Below are 17,137 nucleotides of genomic sequence, written 5' to 3' on the forward strand. Positions count from 1 at the left end.
GATAATCCAGATGTTATTGGCCTCCTAAAAGGGAGGTGTACCATGTCTCTTCATTTTTAATGGGGTGGAAAAGTAAGGTTTCCCAGGTAAGTAACGCAAAATGATGGCACCATAATTAGATGTGAGGCACAAGCAAATTAGAAGATGTACTCTATATACAGCTTTGATCTCCATTTTGGATTTATAACTAAGGTTAATGGTGTGGTTTTTTTTTAATAATAACTTCGCCAGTTCTCAGACATAATAAAATGTAGAGAATAAGATTATCTGACAATTGACAACATCGGCCGGACCGCCCCGTTGGCAACTCCCGCCTTCTCATTGTTCGAACCTGCACATGACGACATCCGTAAGCTACCTGTGATTGGCTCACTCGGCAGTCGCTCAAAACAAATTCCCCTTGACAACCGAAGCAACCCGGGTAGCAGAAGCATCAGAGTCAATGTCACCATCCGTTGGAAAAGATGACTGTACGAGGAATTCGCTGGAGCTTTACCCAACAACTACATTAAGGTAACCGCTGTTTGTGGAGGTAGCACGAATTAGTCTCTGTTTTGAGTAGAAACGGGTTGGAACGGCTACTACTGTAGGTGCTAACAGTTGACTCAAGTCACTGGACGCAGTAATACCACTTTTAGTAATGTACGCGAAGCTTGTGTGTGTGTGTGTGTTTACATTTAAAAAAAAATATATAGATATCTATATATAGATATCTATATATATAGATATAGATATGTAGATATCTATCTATATATATATATAGATATCTATATATATATATATATATATATATATATATATATATATCTTTCTATCTAGCTATATATATATATATAGTTATAGTTTAAATACTACAGGACTGTTTGTTGCTGTCCAGTTCGGTGATTGACTTGTGTGCATCAGCACCTGGCACACACTAATTGAATTGAAGATCACTAGCTGTGATTTACTAGCTAGCTAGCGAGGTGGGTGACAGTTTGTTTTCGGCACCTGTTGCTCTCTGGGCGGCTTCAGTCTCCTTCATAACCTATTTCTTTATCTTTTAAGTGACAAGTAAGTACGTATTATAATTTTGTGTGGCTGTAATTTTCGTGTTCAACTTTAATAATCAAAGTCTAGCGTTACAATTCAGTAAGCATTCCCCAAGGAAATGGCAAAATTGAAAAACCGAGGATACACAAAACATCATGAAAAATAACTATTATATGTACTATACAACTATTCATATCATTGTTCACACTAGTCAATGCTTGTTTGGTTGTAACCAATTTCATTTTTTTTATTTTGTATTAGTTCTTTACTGAATTACTATAAACGAAATGCAGTGGATGACATTTCATGAATCTACATCTATGGATAAGTTGTTTAGCAATAATAATCAGGATGTTATACGTTTCCCGTTTTTATTTTGTATTGTTATTGCATATTTAATATCTTTGTATTCCATTTTGGGTGTTTTGTTGGCCTTTTCAGATATCCATTGTTGAAATTCTTCTCAAAACATTTTAGTATAAGTTCAAACAAACGATGAGTGTTTGAAAGTCACACAAAAAAAAAGTAGTTTTGCTCGATGTTGGGTCTTTGTTTTAGAAAATCATTGCAAGGATAGATATGGTTTAATGTTTTGAAATGTGTTTCTTTAGCTTTTGGTGATATAGGTAGAGTATAGATAGTCGCAACTTCCTGTGCACAATTTTAATTTCTTTTAGTATGTTCTTTCGATAGATTTTTCCTTTTTAACAGTAAAGGGAAGATATTAGACGTGAGATGGCTCTAATTGGTCATGTGAAACAGACATATTTTGTTTATTTGTTTTCAAAATGGCTAGCAGTCTCCTTTTGGAAGGAATAATTGAACAAAACCCACAAAAGAATGCTGATGTTTTTCTAAATCATAAGAAAAGGGGATCATGACTTGTGATTAGAGCAGTCGCCAGTTGTGGTTGATCACGGCAAGGTCCTCTCTGCTGAAGCACTGGCCTGTGATCAAAGAAATGTTTAATATTATACAATTTAGTTTTTAGTTTATTCGTCAGGAACCATGCAGAGAAACATTAAACTCAAGAGTAGATGGTAGCGATTCCCTGTAATGATTATAGTTTTGTTTTGTTAATGTCCATCTGCAGTCCTGTGGCAGGTAAGAAAGAAAAATATCGGTGCGATAAAGAGAGTCAAACCATATCCACACATGAATTAGTTTTTATGTTTTTGAATTACATGGTAGATTGTATTTGGTCCATGGGCTATAGGTTCCCCATCCCTGATATAATAATTTGGTTTTTTTTGGTCACAGGTTCAACAACAAAATTTGTAAAACTGTTATTGTCCCCTCGGGGAACCTTTGGGGATATCAGTGAAGCAGCTGCAACCACTCTACATATATTCTTTTACATACATCTCATAAATTTATATGCATGTATGTACATTTCTCATCAACATGATCCTGTCCACAAGTGCATGGATTACCAGTTAAATAAGAGCTAGAGCTTCATGGGCCATTACCCAATCTACATAATTCTTAAAAAAAAAATAATAATAAAATAAATTAGCTGAAAATTATTACATTCTACTAAATTAAGCATATAAAAACCTTACAGATAGAAAGTATCATCAATTTTTAATCGCCTTTTTTTTCTTTGTTTTTTCTGTATTGAATAGTTTGTTTTTAGCCTTGTCGCGTGTCTTTTGACGTAGTACTGTAAATATCTGACGGCCAATGAAGTTATTTAAAAAAAAAAAAAAAAAAAACAATATTAAACGTCGCTGGTGTGGGACAGACAACACGTCTGAGACAGACAATACGTAATGCCGGGATCAGACTACAAGACAAATTTGCTCTTTCACGATTGTACTATGTCAGACTACTGCAATAAAATCTTGTATTCCGATACCGCCGCATCCTGTTTTTTAAGATCACTGGGCTTAATTTGTCAACTCAAATGCTACCGGATGTACTCGTTACCGTGGCAACGACAACAAGAGTGGCTCGCGCCGACTGTATTATAAGGACAAAATGGGGGGAAACGTGTGTTGGACGTGCCAGAGGACGTTCGTTTAAGGCTTGCTTGAGGTATGTTCATGTACTTTTAATACGATATGGCTCGCAAGCAGGCAACAAAAACGTTATGTAGCCTAGCAAGCTACTGCTAGCACGAACGGTTGGACGTAAACATGCTGCCGTTCTGTCGAATCATGCTCTAAAGTTTCGGTGTGCGTGAAGTAATTTAATTACAATAAAGTAATTTAATTACAGTAAGTTAGCACCCATTATTTCTGTCATGTTGTAATGTTGGTTTGATTTCACTGATTAGAATACATGATCTGACTAGAGCAGTGATTTCCAACCTTTATGGAGCCAAGGCACATATTTTACAATTGAAAAATCTCACGGCACACCAACAAACAAAAAATGTCACAAAAAGTGGATACATTAATTGCTGTATTTACTTCCTGCCATCTAATAGAAGACCGTTCATTTGTTCGGTCTGTCAATATGCCTCACTGGCATAAATAGAGGAACAAAGATACATTATTGTAAATATTATTTTTTTGAGCAATTAAGTATATACAATAAATGAACAGGTCATTTAAATAGACACGGATAAATAGATCGGATCGGTTATCGTTTTTTAAACTCTGTGATCGGCCCCAAAAATCCTGATCGTGTAAAGCCTACTCTTGACCAAATGGAATCTAGGTGTTCCTGCACTCCCTGCTAAGCACTAGGGTCACTTTTAATAAGATAGCAGCTTAAACTTGCATAATATATTTCCCACTCTGCTTGAGCATCATCGCTTACCGTACGTTTTGCAAATGTGTCATATTTGCACTCTGGATTCCCAAGGGCCCTGCCTCCCTGTTCAGTCTCCATTGTTGCACTGCCGAGCTCTCAATCCTTGTCAACCGTGCATCTCAATTAACGAAACAGGCAGTTTTGTGCGGAGAGAGCCTGCTGTGCGTGTGTGTTTGCAAGCACACTTTTGTGTCTATATTTACTCAAGTGCACTTATACAGCGTCTGAATGTGTGTGCATTTCCTTTGGTCCCAGATGCATGCCTGTGGTGTGAAAATGGTGGAATGAGTGCAAGCGTACACTGGCAAAAAGACAGTCAGAACCACTTAAGGCAGAGGAAAGTAAAACTAAAATGGTACAAATGGAACAGTGTCTCGATGGAAACAGTGACTAATTTTTGGTCCACAGCTGCGGTGGATGGGCTCTAGTGTTTTCCATTGTTGAAGTGTATGAAGAGGCTGCTGATGCCAGCAGCGTCTTCAGCGGCACTGTGCAAGCCCCCTCCGGGATCCTCAGGCAAATCACCTGGTGAGTCAGGACCTGTACTGGGCTTCTTGGCTGATGAAGGACAGACTATGTGTATACCATCACAAGTGGTCATCAGAAATCTTAGCAGTCTCATCTTTGGGAAAGAAAGCAGAATCCTTAACACAATCTGCTCGATGCTGTTTGACCTCTAATTTGATTTCAAAATAAATAAAGGATAATGGAAGTTGAATTAGTCTGCTCCAGAAGGAAATTGTGGCCATCATGATATGTTCTATTAACACAGAGAATGTTGAAAGTAACATTTCAACATTCTCAGCCATCACACACGCCTAAAAAGAAGTTGACCAATGTCTGACTGACTCGAGTTCTAACCTGCATCCAAATTTGTGTTTATCGCAAGGAATGGCATTCTTTTGTAAAGCGGCAACACCCTGTACTCACCCTTTACTTATTTTATTTTTTTATAGGACTGTCGAATTTTCGTCGGTGTGGAAAAATTAGCACTGGGCAGACGCTTCGAGACAGAGCTTTTGCATTGACATTTTCTTGTAATCAAATCCATCCATCCATTTTCTGAGCCGCTTCTCCTCACTAGGGTCGCGGGCATGCTGGAGCCTATCCCAGCTGTCATCGGGCAGGAGGCGGGGTACACCCTGAACTGGTTGCCAGCCAATCGCAGGGGACATACAGACAAACAACCATTCGCACTCACAGTCACACTTACGGGCAATTTAGAGTTGTCAATTAATGCATGTTTTTGGGATGTGGGAGGAAACTGGAGTGCCCGGAGAAAACCCACGCAGGCACGGGGAGAACATGCAAACTCCACACAGGTGGGGCCGGGGATTGAACCCAGGTCCTCAGAACTGTGACTCTAACCAGTCGGCCACCGTGCCGCTGTAATCAAATCATTCCAGTTATTATATGAATCATTTCAGCCCCAAGTTGCATAAAGTACTGATTCATGACCTTTTCAAAACCTCCTGACTATACAAATGTAAGTTCAGTATCATCTTGCACAACCAACAAAAGTATTATAGTATCTCATTTGAAGATGAATGTTATTGTAGTTTGCTGTCAGTCAGTCATAGGGTACACACATCTACAATAATTTTATCCAGGTTGTTGAGCCACTAGAGTCCATCCGTGCTTGACAAACAAAGCTAACAAAAAATGTAAACATATGGAAAGACATAATGTGTCTCCACAGCTAAACAATTACTCTAACCAGAGCCTTTTAACAACCCTACAGTGACAAATATAAAATGCCCCCATGTGGACACAACAGGCATTTTCACATGTCACTGACTACCCAATTAAGTATATCAACAAAAGAAGTTTTGCAATTTTAGCACTGTATACCACAAAACACACATACAACCACCACATGGGATAAAACATACTGTAATTCTTAAAACATACAATGAAGAAGGCAAATATGCTGAATTCTCTAGATCAGTGATTCTCAGTGTGGTACGAGTACTAGTAGAGGTATGCGGGCACCCCCTAGTGGTATGAGAAAGAATCACTGAATAAAGACATTTATGCCATGAAATGCAATCAAACATGAGAATGAAGCTTGTAGCTATGCATACAGCCGGTTTACATCTTTTAATCCAGTAGAGTGCAATTTTTACATTTCAAGTGCAGTACACTTTTAAGTACAGTTTGGTTGGAAAATGACACACTCATTGAAATTACGTTAAGAATCCCAAACTTAGTTTTCACTGGTGCCAATGTTTTTCTTAATTTCCAAGTGAATTATGCATGAATGTCATTGACAAAATTAAGTCAGATGCAGGAGGCTGTCTGTTCAGGACTATGTCGTCATACTGATCCAAAATGAGGATTGTTCGGGTTTAACGGAGGCCCGTGCTCTACTTGGGGCCATTCTAGTTGATTTAATGTTTTGATTTAGTTAATCATTACCTCCTCCAGTGGCAGAATAAGCTGTTCAACATGTTTCTCTAAACCTGTTTTTTTTTACCACATTAGATTTCTTACCAAAACGCATGTTTTTATTGAATGTATTTTTAATGACCATTAATATTGTAAAACGTTGATTTGCAGCAAGATAACTCCGTGTTAAATAGTAGACAGCTGCTCACGTAGATCCTTCAAGAATGCTCATTTAAAATGGGGTTGTAAGTTTTAACATCTCCCCTGATGTTTTCTTTGTGTGTACTAATCCACCCATCTGCTGTATTTAACGTAAAAATGCTCAGGTTAAATGCAGCGTAGTACAACTGCAAACATGGCGCTGTGTGCTCTCTTTCTTGACACACTCCCTAATGGTGGCTGCTCGGTCCTCAGCCTGACATAAAGACAAACACCCTTGCCAAGCAACCTGTTGTTCAGCAGAGATGAGGCACTGGACACTCTAGGGAATACTGCTCATCTGCATGCACTGTGTGGCGAGCCATTTAAAAATTATCATTGGAAAAGTGCATCCACCCTGTTTTTATTTTTTTCGTAACAAACCAGCGCAAATTCCTATTTCTTGATAGTGATCAGATGAGCTCTGTGTTTACCTCATGCATGTTCGTCCTTTTAGTTCTTTATTTTTACACACATAAAAGGCTGGTATTCGCTTTGCATGTCCTTGTCGGGTGCCTGAGATCAATGGTGAAATATTCATCCATGCTGTTTGATTGCTCCCAGATTGTGCACCTAAAAAAAGACCCTTTGATTTAGTGGCATAGTTGTAACGTGGGCTCATTTTAATATGGAAATGAATGAGAGAATAGCTCTTTAATATCTCTTAACTTGCTTTTTTCCCCACTGCTATATGGCAGAGAATAGTAAAGGACATTTTCCACCAAATTTATTTTAAGATATTGGTGTAAATTGTCAGGTGTTGACAGATATTCACAGTGATGAATTAATATTGAAGGTTTATGTACAAAACAATGCAACATCTTTAACCTCATGCATTTCTCCACCCTGGACTAATTGTTCTCAAAGTGTCTAATATACTAAGATCCCAAATAGCGGGCGCTAAATTGCGTGTTCGCTCTCTGTAAAAAATTGTGCGCGCTGTTGCCAACAGTTGTAAAAGTGGTGGAGACCGCTATATGTAAAAGATGGTTTTGTGCTTTGGGTAGCTCTGATGTTTTTCACCATGGAGCACTTGGGAGAGCACCGCAAGTGCAAATTGAAGTTTGAAGTGAGGGAATTGGAAGTTGTAGTAGAAAAAGCCAATCCGGGGGGCACCCGGTCAGTCGATCAGCTTTCACATGATAATTTGTCTTCTAATATGAACAATTTTTCATCAATTGGTCAGATCCAGGTACTATGCCAGTCCTTAGTTTTAGGGAATGACCAGCAATATTCGCGGAATAAAAATGTCATTTTAAAAAGCAGGTTACTTGGGTCTTTTGTCTCGGTTCAAGAGAGTGCTGAGGATGTGTCTCTTGTTTGTTCTGGCTCTCATAGCAACGTTAGCCTTCAGTGGACGTGCTCGGACATGTAAACCGCACTTCCACGCAAGAGGCGCTCTGGATTGCTTAATCATACCATAAATGTCTGGATTTGAAATTGAATTAATGGCTTTTCAGTGCTTGGATTTATTCCAGATGGTGGCAATAAATGTCTGTACCCCTGACACTATCATCTGTTCCACCGCTTTCCTCCCCTCCGGCCCCTGCCCCCCCGTAGCCCCTTTTAAACCCTCCTCTTCAATCTGTGTTCTATTTAAACCTCGGACACTCAAATGAGCCCATTTTAAGCCGCACTGACCTCTTTAGTAAAAGCCTCCATTGTCGATGACTGTCATAACACTTACTCTCACCTGTCTCCAGCTTCTTCGCCCGCGCATCAAAGGCTACGACTGACAGTCGTCCACAGACTCATCTTGAGATTCAACAAGATTATATAATGCTGCAAAATTCAAAGGAAAAGGTGCTGCTCACCAATTTGATTTTCATCGTTTTTGTGGATTCAACATGCACTTAAATCTGAGAAGAGTGCTCGTTTTTTGAAAGACATGACATTTGGAGTAGACACTGACATGATTCAACTGCTAATGGATCATATAGCTTAAGGTAAGTGTTTTTTATTTATGAAATTACTTGCCTGTACATTAATGTTAGATTATTATGTTAAACACATTACATTATATGTGTATGATGTTAGAGTGGAACCTCCAAAATCGAATGCTGCAGATACTGATGACATTTGGATTTCAACCAAAATATTATGGAAAATATGCCTCAAAAGTCAAACAGAACTTTGAGTTCAAGCCATCAACACATAAGATGTCAGCAAATCTTCAGTTCAGTGAGAATCTGAAGGGTTCCTCAAGTGTGTTTCTTTTTGTCTGGCTTTGTGTGTGTTTTTGCGATGCCACCAGAGAAACGTACAGTACTAGTAACGTCAAAGAGGAAAAGTGATGATAGCTGTAGCGCAACATAGAAAAGCTTGTTGCTGCTCAGTACAATACGAGTAATGCATAGACATACATCGAAAAATTAATGTTACCAAGCATATGCTAATGTAAATAGCCTGTAGCTGAAAGCATGACGATGACCCTGAACATTTCTAGAGAAGCTTGCTAACATAATGGCACATTTTTACTCTCAATTACGTGTCAATGGGTGAGAAGCTTTAGTTTATTTAATATTGTATGAGAGTTGATAATGGTTAAATATTACTTAAAAAACAGTTAATAAAGGTTTCAAGATTGCAAAAGTTTATGCCCGGAACAAATTCACTTATTATTTCCTAGAAGGAGATTTTATTTTTTATTTTTATAAATGGAACAATTTGGAATTCAACCATCACTATGGAAAACACTCTGCTGTACTTTGGAGAGGGGGTTGTGTTAATACTGCTGAAATTGAGTGCTAGTTGCATTAGTGATATACAACACAGACACAATTATATTAAAATTGTCTCTTGCCACATTGAATACTCTTGAACTGAAATACTATTGTTTTTAATTGACTTTATTGTTGGGAAGTGCATGATAAAAATGCAACAAAATGGTTTGTTCTCCATCACCAGTTGCCATGAGCTAAGCCCCACCTCCCACCTCCCTGGGAGTCCCCTTGGCAGGATGACTGCTGTCTGCCCCTCGGAGAGCAACCCAGAGGGGGCCCAAGCAGGGGCCGGGGCCGCGGGAGCAACGGAGAACAGCTCAGTTTCCGGGGTGGACACCGGGGAGTCCAATGAAGACTCTGCGGGAGGTTCTGTTGGAGGCACGGCGGTCGTAGCCCACAACCAGAGGTACACGCGCTGCACCACCCAGGACAGCTCCGACATCAACACAGATGACGAAGGAGCGACCGTCCGCCGCCTTACCCCGCTGGAGAGACTCAACCTGGATATGTGCCAAGATGAGAGGTGAGGCTCAGATTTGTCCCAACCACCCCCCACCCTACCCACCCACCACCAACACTTTCTCTATACACTACATTTGTGTTCCATTTAAGCAAATTTATTTATGCTTTTGTGGTTTGACAACAGAGTGGTCCGTGAACTTACAGTGGGCAGAAGAATCAGCTTCTACAAAATTCGAGGGGAGATCGGCTGTGGAAATTTTTCCCATGTCAAGTTGGGAATACATGCACTCACCAAAGGTAAAGCAAACACAATAGTAAATGAACACTTTGGATAGAAATACAAATCTGTGTAGTCACTGCTGTCATAATAGATCCCATAGTGCAATGGAACCTCTTCTCGGGTCACACTGTTGCTACTATAAAACCTTTATCAGTACAGGCAATTTCTAATTAACATTTTAACATTCGTGATAGTTCATTAGGTGAAGAAAAAACAAATCAAACTGTTAATTGTAACAAATAATTAAACTTAACATGACTGAAGATCGCAGAAGGTAATTTGTGTCACAGATGCTCCTCATGCATTTCACAATTTGCCATTGTTAGTCACGCAAGAAGTTAACAACTGGAAAAGAAACTAGCAAAACTCTACATTAACTTTGACATGACGGCGTATGGTGATGCTGGCGTCCTACATTTTTGAATGCAATTCCGCTTACGTCACATTATCTTCTGTTCTGTTTGACGGAGTCATGGAGATCAGCTCCGTTTCTCGAGTTGACACCTTGCTGAGACGGGGTCTTTTATTGGAGTAGGCATCACAAAAACAATAGAAGCCAAAAAAGAAAACAGATTTGCAGAGTTTACCTTTACTGCTCACTTAACCTGTAGCTTTGTGAAGTACAATGGGTATAGCTTTGGAGGTTTTAGTATAATCCTAAAAATATTACACAAATACGAGCTATGAGCTGTAACACTAACAAAAGTGTCCTTTAGAGTAGTTCACTGATGGATAAATAAGTGACGGGCTTCTGGACAAGTATGTAGATGATTGAGGCTCAAAACTGAATTGATTGTCTGCTGACCTTGAACAGAGTAATTAGAGATCTCTGGTTTCCACAGTGACGTGACTGATCAAAGCTAAACGGGAAAAAAAGGTTTATTTTCCTTTTTTTTCAACCTGTGTGTGTCTGTGCTTGCTTGCTTAAGATTTTATGTTCTTCCTGGTTATGCATTGTTTGGTTTTAACTATAGGATACATTTTGAATGCCACTATTGACGGTTTTGTTACACTGAAAGGAAGCCAAACGACACTGAATAATGCACAATTAGATATCTCAGCACCTTTTTGCCAAATGGGATGTTTTGTGTATTCAATTGCTTGAGGTCTATTTTACTCCTGTGTGAATCATCTAAAAAAAAAAGTACATTTGGAAGACACTGAAGCGTTACAATTGACCATTTATCATTACAGCATATAAATAAGTATGGATTTTAACAAATATTTGAAGGGCTGCCAAATTCTGAAAACTTTCAAAGTTGGAAACTTTCCATGCGAATAGTAACAGTAATTTATGGGACAATAACAGGAGTAAACCCTGAATTCATAAAATTGAAGGTTGGCTCTTAATAGAGAACTTTAATATAGTGTTAGAGGAAAATATATTTTGCGTAATCCCGATATCCACAGTTGAATATGACTAACCCATTACCTGAAATGGTTTAGCAAAAATGCAGAGGGTAGACTTGGGAAGCTTGAGTGAAGATCCTATTTTCATTCAACGTTTTGAAAAGGACTGTTGGTATTTTTTGACAAAGGCGGTGGATTATTGTTAATTTTTAATTGGTTTGGGCCAGAGGGATTATATTTAACTCAGCATTCATGTTTTTCCCTTCAATTAAATAATTGATTAATTAAAATCTTAAAATTACAATTTCATAAAGTGCTACTTACAAATTTGTTAAACTGACATGCTTTTAAATTGTATTGTTTTGCATAAATGTCTGTTTATGACTAAATGTTTATACATACAGTGGGTACGGAAAGTTTTCAGACCCCCTTTAAGTTTTCACTCTTTGTTATATTGCAGCCATTTGTTAAAATCATTTAAGTTAAGTTTTTCCCCTCATTAATGTACACACAGCACCCTATATTAACAGAAAAAAATGGAATTGTTAAAAGTTTTTATTTATTTATTAAAGAAAAACTAAAATATCACACAGCCATAAGTATTCAGACCCTTTGCTGTGACATATTGAACTCAGGTGCTGTCCATTTCTTCTGATCATCCTTAAGATGGTTCTACAACTTCATTGGAGTCCAGCTGTGTTTGATTACACTGATTGGACTTGATTAGGAAAGCCACACCCCTGTCTATATAAGCCCTTACAGGTCACAGTGCATTTCAGAGCAAATGAGAATCATGAAGTCAAAGGAACTGCCTGAAGAGCTCAGAGACCGAATTGTGGCAAGGCACAGATCGGGCCAAAGTTACCAAAAAAAATCTGATGCACTTAAAGTTCCTAAGAGCACAGTGGCCTCCATAATCCTGAAATGGAAGATGTTTGGGACGACCAGAACCCTTCCTAGAGCTGGCCGTCCGGCCAAACTGAGCAATCGGGGAGCCTTGGCGAGAGAGGTAAAGAAGAACCCAAAGATCACTGTGGCTGAGCTCCAGCAATGCAGTCGGGAGATGGGAGAAAGTTCTCGAAAGTCAACCAGCACTGCAGCCCTCCACCAGTCGGGGCTTTATGGCAGAGTAGCTCGACGGAAGCCTCGTCTCAGTGCAAGACACATGAAAGCCCGCATGGAGTTTGCTAAAAAAAAAAAAAAAAACACCTGAAGGACTCCAAGATGGTGAGAAATAAGATTCTCTGGTCTGGTGAGACCAAGATAGAAATTGTTGGCCTTAATTCTAAGGGGCATCTGTGGAGAAAACCATGTACTGCTCATCACCTGTCCAATACAGTCCCAACAGTGAAGCATGGTGGTGGTAGCATCATGTTGTGGGATTGCTTTTCAGCTGCAGGGACAGGGAGACTGGATGCAATCGAAAAGATGAATGCGGCCAAGTACAGGGATACCCTGGACGAAAACCTTCTCCAAAGTGCTCAGAACCTCAGACTGGGCCGAAGCTTCACCTTCAAACAAGACAATGACCCTAAGCACACAGCTAAAATACCGAAGAAGTGGCTTCAGAACAACTCCGTGACTTGTGAAATATTTAGGGGGGTCTGAAAACTTTCCTTACCCACTGTATATATATGCTTAATTATTTCCAAAATTCCCAAGCTTAACTTCCATTGAAATTGATCAGAAACTCTTTTTTTTAACCTTATTTATTTTTGACCGTTCATTGTCTGTAACACCAGACAAAGTGGCCATCAAGATCCTTGACAAAACCAAGCTGGATCAAAAGACCCAGCGTCTGCTGTCCAGAGAAATCTCCAGCATGGAGAAACTACATCACCCTAACATCATACGCCTCTATGAGGTTGGACTCTTAAATGCATTTATTGATTAACGTGTTATTGTCTCTTTGTGTTCAGCATCGAAGTGTACCAAAACACCGTGATCGCCCGTTTTCCTCTTTATGAATCTTAAGGTGGTGGAGACGTTGTCACGGTTACACCTAGTGTTGGAGTATGCCGGTGGAGGGGAGCTCTACAGCAAAATCACCATAGAGGGGAAACTTTCTGACGCTGACAGCAAAATTGTCTTTGCTCAGATCCTGTCTGCTGTAAAACACATGGTTGGTATCATATCCATAGAAAATTCAGGGGACATTTACTGATTACCTCAACCAAGCGTGAAATTGAGAGATATCACCCCGTTAGTGGGTATGTGTGTTAGTTAGCAGGATTATCCGCAGACACAAGACATAAACGACTGATTTACAGTAGATGACGTCTCAATCGTCTGATTAGATATATATTTATTTTGGCCAAAGGAAGAGTTGGGTATGGGATTGCATCATGCACATACAGGATGTCCCCAGTTTACAACAAGAGTTCCGTTCCTACGGCAGTAATTTAACCTAGAGTATGCAAGTAGAAATGTGCTGTAGTCGATGACCATAAATATAAAACTCGGGTAAAGAAGCCTGCCTTCTACTACATTGCGCACCGTTTGTAACCTTGAAACCTTGTCCAGTACCTGTATGTCAGGACTGTAAACTGAGGACACAAGGAATATTTTCTTGATATTACGATAAGGGCTTTGTTTTCAGCTGTTCTTTCTTTGAGTTGATTGACAGACATTCTAGATTTTGCCAACCTGGTAGAGGTCTACAGTAGGGTTGCAAAACTCTGGGAAAACATGGAAACTTTACATAGAAATTAATGACATTTATGGGAATAAACCAGAAATTTACCAAATTTAAGGTTGGCTCTTAGTAGGGAACTTACAATGGATATTAAAAAAAGGTTTACACACCCCGGTTTAAATGTCTGTTTTTCTGTGATATTAAAACAAAATTAGACCAAGAAATAATTTCAAAACTTTGTCCACCATTACCTGACCTATAGCCTGTACAACTCAACTGACGGAAAAAATGTAAAAGAAAAAATAACCAAGATAATGTGGTTGCACAAGTTGCACACTTTCTAATAATAGATGTGGTTGTGTTCTGAATTAACCAATCACATTCAAACGCATGTTAAATGGGAGTCAGCACACACCTGCCATCATTTAGTGCCTCTGATTAACCGCATATAAAGTTCAGCTGGTCTAGTAGGCTTTTCCTGACTGGTATTTGGAAGTGTTCATACTTCAAGGCGTCCATTCCAGCTGAAGAAAAACAGCCCCAATGCATGATGTTGCCACCACTATGCTTCACTGTAGCTATGCTGTTCTTTTGGTGATGAGCAGTGTTGTTTGCGCCAAATATATATTTTCAAATTAGGGAAAAAATGTTAGGGGTTTTTCTTTTTTTTTTTTTTTTTTCCCCCTCCCCTCTCGTTGTAAGATAAGGCCTTACCACCCTACCCCATAACCCAGACATACTGTATGTACTAAGTGGCGATTGTTGTCACATGTATTAAACAGTCAGTACATGCAAGAAGTTTTCATATTTTTACTTCCCTTTTTCTAAAAGATTTTTTTTTTCCTACAAATGAGTTGAACAGGTTTTGGTCACATTAACAAAATAATTTGTTTATGCTTGAATATGATACCATTAAATTACCCTCAGTATTTTGAAAATTACCCAGTTTACTTGTAACTTCAAATGTACCTACAACTTTCTGGAAATTCATCAGTAGTTTCCCCAACCCTTTGCAATTCCAGTCTGCACTCTACAGTTTGCCATTTTGGTTGACACTTGTTCTTCACTGTCTGATCATTTACTACAAGTAACTTAATTTTTTGCCAACAGCATGAAAACAACATAATTCACCGTGATCTGAAGGCAGAAAATGTATTCTACACCAGCAGTTCTTGCATTAAAGTGGGTGACTTTGGCTTCAGCACGTTGAGCAGTCGTGACGAAACACTCAACACGTTCTGCGGCTCCCCGCCTTACGCTGCCCCTGAGCTCTTCCGGGATGAAAACTACGTGGGCGTCTTTGTGGACATCTGGGCTCTGGGAGTAATGCTGTTCTTTATGGTGACAGGCACCATGCCGTTCAGGGCGGATACTGTAGCTAAACTGAAGAGATGCATCCTAGAAGGTGCCTTCACGCTGCCCTCCTGGATTCCGGACGCATGCCAGAACCTGATCCGGGCGATCCTCCAACCCTTACCGGTTGACCGCTGCTCCATAGAACAAATGACGGCCAGTGACTGGCTGCATCATGTTGACTTCCCGCGACCCATGGAGCCCTTCAAGCTCGAGCCATCTCACCTGGCCGAGAATGATCCATCTGAGCTGGGGGTCGAGGAGACGGAGGTAGCGACAGCACTAGGGACACTTGGCATCACCTCAGAACACATCCTGAACAACCAGGGAAAGGACTGCAGGAGTTCAATCACAGGAGTGTATAGAATCCTCCTGCATGGCACTCACAAGAGACGCGCTGTAGAGCGCATACCAACGGTCACGCAGGTACCTGGCCCAAAAGCGACTAAAAAGGAGCGTCTAAAGGTGTACCGCAGTTTACAGCACACATCTAAACTCTGTGTGATACTGTGACACAATGCTCCAGTCGATGCTAGATATAATTTTATACAACAGTACTCTATATTAGATAAGACTGAATTTTGGTATTAAAAAAGTAACTTAATGTGCAACAGTAGGTCAATCCATTCAAATCATGGTAGACTACCCCATTTAGAAAATGAAATCTGGGATTTCTTATTTTCATATTCATTTAGTAAGTGAAATTAGTCTCTGTGAGAATGTTGTTGAATTGTCTCATCTTTTGACAGAGACTTGTCCTAATCCACGAGAAAAAAATATTAAGTGTGGTTTCCTGAAAGACATTTTGGCTGGATGAACATAGCTGACACTTGAATTTTGGCATGATGTAGCACAAAACATCCTAAAATAATAATAATGCATGTACATACATGTGTTGTCTTCAGGATAAGCTTTCCATTCGCAATGTCATAAGAGATGCTTCGTTGCCATTTTGCCTGATGTATCTCAATGAGATGTTCCTCAGGTTCTTGTCCTGTCTGGAAAAGCCAATAAATGACTTGTAATTTGTTTTGAGTCTACTTTTAATTCTCTGCTGTCATACCCCTACTGAGTTAAAAAAAAAAAAAAAAAAACTCACCCCAGGGTAGTAGAGTCCTCAAGAGGTGATTGACACTGCAGAGACACTGTAACCCAAATAACAAAAAACACAAACTTAAGGGAAGATGTATTTTTTAGGGGTTGTAAGCATAGCTTGATGGCTAACTGCACACTGTAAAGGTAGAAATGGGCCAAGTTATTGTCAATGTGGAAGTGGCAAATGCACCGAATAGCCACTCTGTGGAATGAAGGTGCTTGGTGCTTAGATTATGAGGGAGGGGTGACTCATGTCCGAGGCCTGGTTGTCATCTGGCCTTGTTTTAGCCCTGACCCAAAAAAAAAAAAAAAAAAAAAACTCTTGTCAAATGAGAAGAGTTCGATGCTATATTGAAAATGACTTTACTAGGTCTTTAAGCAATTTTGATGTAGCAGTGTGAAGAAGTGACAAATATGCGGCTAGGAAGACTACGATTAGAGGACCAAAATTGTTCCAACGGCACCGCAGGAATCGGGAGTTGTGAATTTAACCTGTTGTCACCAAGTGGTTGAAAAGCATGTTTTAAGCTTTTGTCTTACCACCGACCGAATTGTTTGTCTCAGGTAGTTGGAGAAGCTACTACTGCAAAGAAGCCACTAAAACGAAATATCCAATATCCAGGACATAAACGCAACACTATAGTAAGTCGTGAAGCAATATATAGTGTCCAGTAGTGTGGTAATCCAGAGATGTGCAGAAATGACAGTGTCACTATAAAATTAGAAGTCAACTGTTGAAGTTATAAATGATACATAAAAATTATGGTATAATATTATGCTTATTGAATGCTTTAACATTTTAATATGTTGGAGTTTAACCTTGATATTGTGAGACAATTCTTCGGAAAACGGAATGCACTT

The 17,137-nt window shown here is 39.5% G+C and overlaps 1 protein-coding gene across 3 annotated transcripts; it reads left to right on the plus strand.

Annotated features, from left to right (window-relative positions):
• The first annotated feature begins 425 nt into the window (after nt 1-425).
• On the plus strand, nt 426-16,184 carry nim1ka (NIM1 serine/threonine protein kinase a). 3 transcript variants are annotated; one of them, XM_061671931.1, is made up of 8 exons: nt 2,954-3,069; nt 4,201-4,320; nt 8,082-8,324; nt 9,286-9,624; nt 9,748-9,860; nt 12,936-13,057; nt 13,169-13,315; nt 14,939-16,184. In XM_061671931.1, the coding sequence occupies exons 4-8, from the start codon at nt 9,338-9,340 to the stop codon at nt 15,692-15,694; spliced, it is 1,425 nt and encodes a 474-aa protein (XP_061527915.1). In that variant the 5' UTR covers nt 2,954-3,069; nt 4,201-4,320; nt 8,082-8,324; nt 9,286-9,337; the 3' UTR covers nt 15,695-16,184. The 3 variants fall into 3 exon arrangements, with proteins under 3 accessions (XP_061527917.1, XP_061527915.1, XP_061527916.1); XM_061671933.1 differs by lacking the exons at nt 2,954-3,069; nt 4,201-4,320 and adding an exon at nt 426-513; XM_061671932.1 differs by lacking the exon at nt 4,201-4,320.
• Nucleotides 16,185-17,137: the final 953 nt, after the last annotated feature.

The sequence above is a fragment of the Phycodurus eques genome, chromosome 3, assembly GCF_024500275.1.
Source record: "Phycodurus eques isolate BA_2022a chromosome 3, UOR_Pequ_1.1, whole genome shotgun sequence".
In the NCBI taxonomy this organism is placed as follows: Eukaryota; Metazoa; Chordata; class Actinopteri; order Syngnathiformes; family Syngnathidae; genus Phycodurus; species Phycodurus eques.